General features: G+C 57.9%; 1 protein-coding gene across 1 annotated transcript in view; it reads left to right on the top strand.

Moving 5' to 3' along the window:
• Nucleotides 1–1797, top strand: part of ZFYVE27 (zinc finger, FYVE domain containing 27) — a gene marked incomplete at its 5' end in the record, with an annotated part of 4721 nt that overhangs the window by 351 nt on the left and 2573 nt on the right. Inside the window, 5 exon segments of the mRNA XM_009874475.1 lie at nucleotides 112–182; nucleotides 264–450; nucleotides 632–727; nucleotides 918–1030; nucleotides 1737–1797. The exon segment at nucleotides 1737–1797 is cut by the window's right edge and continues 13 nt beyond it. Coding sequence (XP_009872777.1) covers nucleotides 112–182; nucleotides 264–450; nucleotides 632–727; nucleotides 918–1030; nucleotides 1737–1797 — 528 coding nt within the window.

The following is a 1797-nucleotide window of genomic DNA, read 5'->3' as shown; positions in this document are numbered from 1 at the left end:
TCGCTGATTCGATGTCCCTGCTCACGGCAGGGTTAGGTGACCTTTAAAGGTCCCTTCCGGCCCAATGCATTCCCTGCTTCTCCCACTCCTCACCCGTCTTCTTCTCCGCAGGTGGCAGCGGCCCATGTGCTCCCTCCTCGTCTGCCTCGGCCTCAACTTCCTCCTCCTCACCCTTGGCCAAGGTGTGTATGGGGTGGATGGGGGTGATCCCCCTTCCGCAGACCTCCCCCCAACCCCAGCTGATGCTGTCCCACCTCTTCCAGCCGCCTGGTACTCAGTGCTCGCTCTGTTGGTCGCGATGCCGGCCCTGCTGGGCTACCTGCAGGAGACGTGCCGGGCCCGACCTTCGGAACCGGAGCTGGTGCGCAGGAGGTACCACAGCGTTCGCCGGGAGGACCTGCGCAGGGTGCAGCTCTCCCGCCAGGAGGCCATCGTCCAGGTCAAGAGCTTGTGAGTCTCTGGAGCCCTCCTGGTTGTGGGGCTCTCGAGGCTGCTGTGGCCAGAAAGGCTTCTCCGTGGCTGTGAAGGGCCTGGGTTTGTGCCAACCTGGCCACTTGAAAGCATGTGAGTGTGGGGGAGCCAGGGTGTATGCTTGTGGGGTCTTTTTGTGACTGTGAGGTCTCGTTGGCAGCTTGATCCAGTTGGAGGGGTTTCTGAGCAGGATGTGCTGCAGCTGTGAGGCAGCGTACCGTGTACTGTACTGGGAGAACCCAACTATCTCGTCCAAGTGAGTAGTACTGGATCGGGTCTCCTGTAATGGGCTCAGCACAGAGAGGAGCCAGACAGAGCCTGTGGAGCTGCATTTGATGTGTTTGGTACTTGAAGAGAGCAGATGGAGGTCCAGATGAAGGCAGGGGGCTTGTGCTGTGGTGTGAGTTGCTCTGTCTTGACTGCGGTGTCCTGTTGCTCCTTCCAAGGTTTTATGGGGCTCTGCTGGGCTCTGTCTGTGTCCTTTACCTGCTGCCCCTCTGCTGGATCCTGGCCATCCTCAACAGCACCCTCTTCCTGGGCAACACCCAGTTCTACCAAGGTAAGATACCTCCCTGGAAGTGCCCTGTGTGGGTTGAGGAAAGGCCCTTTGGAGAAAGGGATTCTGCCCAGGAGACTTCCCAGCACCCTCATGTGAGCCCAGTGTCCTGCACTGGGCTCTGCCATGGGACCTGAACCCCCCTGAGGGCAACAATGTCCTATGGATGGTGCTCAGCAGCTCAGGTTGGGTGATGGGGTCTTGGGGCTCAGCTGTGAGAGATGAGAGTCTCTCCTGATGGGTGTTCTGGCCTGGGCGCTCTCTCCTGCTCTTCTCTGTGCTGGGAGAAACAACGCAGAGCCTGCGCAAGAGTGTTATTACCCCTCTCAGTCCCTGACCCTGCTTTGCAAGACTTGAAATACTCTTGATGCTGGTGACAATGTATGACACAGGCTTGAAAATGTGCTGTTGGAGGGAAGGGGAAGAGCTGAAGGTGCTCACTGTTCTGTGGCACGTGCTGGAGGAGAGTTGGATGAGATCCAAACCATGACTAAGTCCCCTGCTGTTCCCTGTCCTGAGTTGGGACCTGCTAGGAGGTTCCTTGCTGCCCTAAGTTTGATGTGTGAGCAGGACAGGGCTCAGAGTACCTGAAGGGTGAAGGTTATATGTGCCAGTGTCCCCACCTGGGGCCCTGGAGATTGGCTTTAGTGTGGTGGGACTGGGAGAAGTGAAGTGCCACCCCATTTCAACCACATTCCCCTCTTTCTAGTGATAACGGAGCTCAAGACCTCGATCGAGCAGTGTGTGGGCACCAAACCCCTCGAGAGCAC

The sequence above is a fragment of the Apaloderma vittatum genome, unplaced genomic scaffold (genome assembly GCF_000703405.1).
Source record: "Apaloderma vittatum isolate BGI_N311 unplaced genomic scaffold, ASM70340v1 scaffold28708, whole genome shotgun sequence".
NCBI classification, from domain to species: Eukaryota; Metazoa; Chordata; class Aves; order Trogoniformes; family Trogonidae; genus Apaloderma; species Apaloderma vittatum.
Note: the sequence above shows the minus strand (reverse complement) of the source record. Positions and strands in the feature narration are given on the sequence as shown.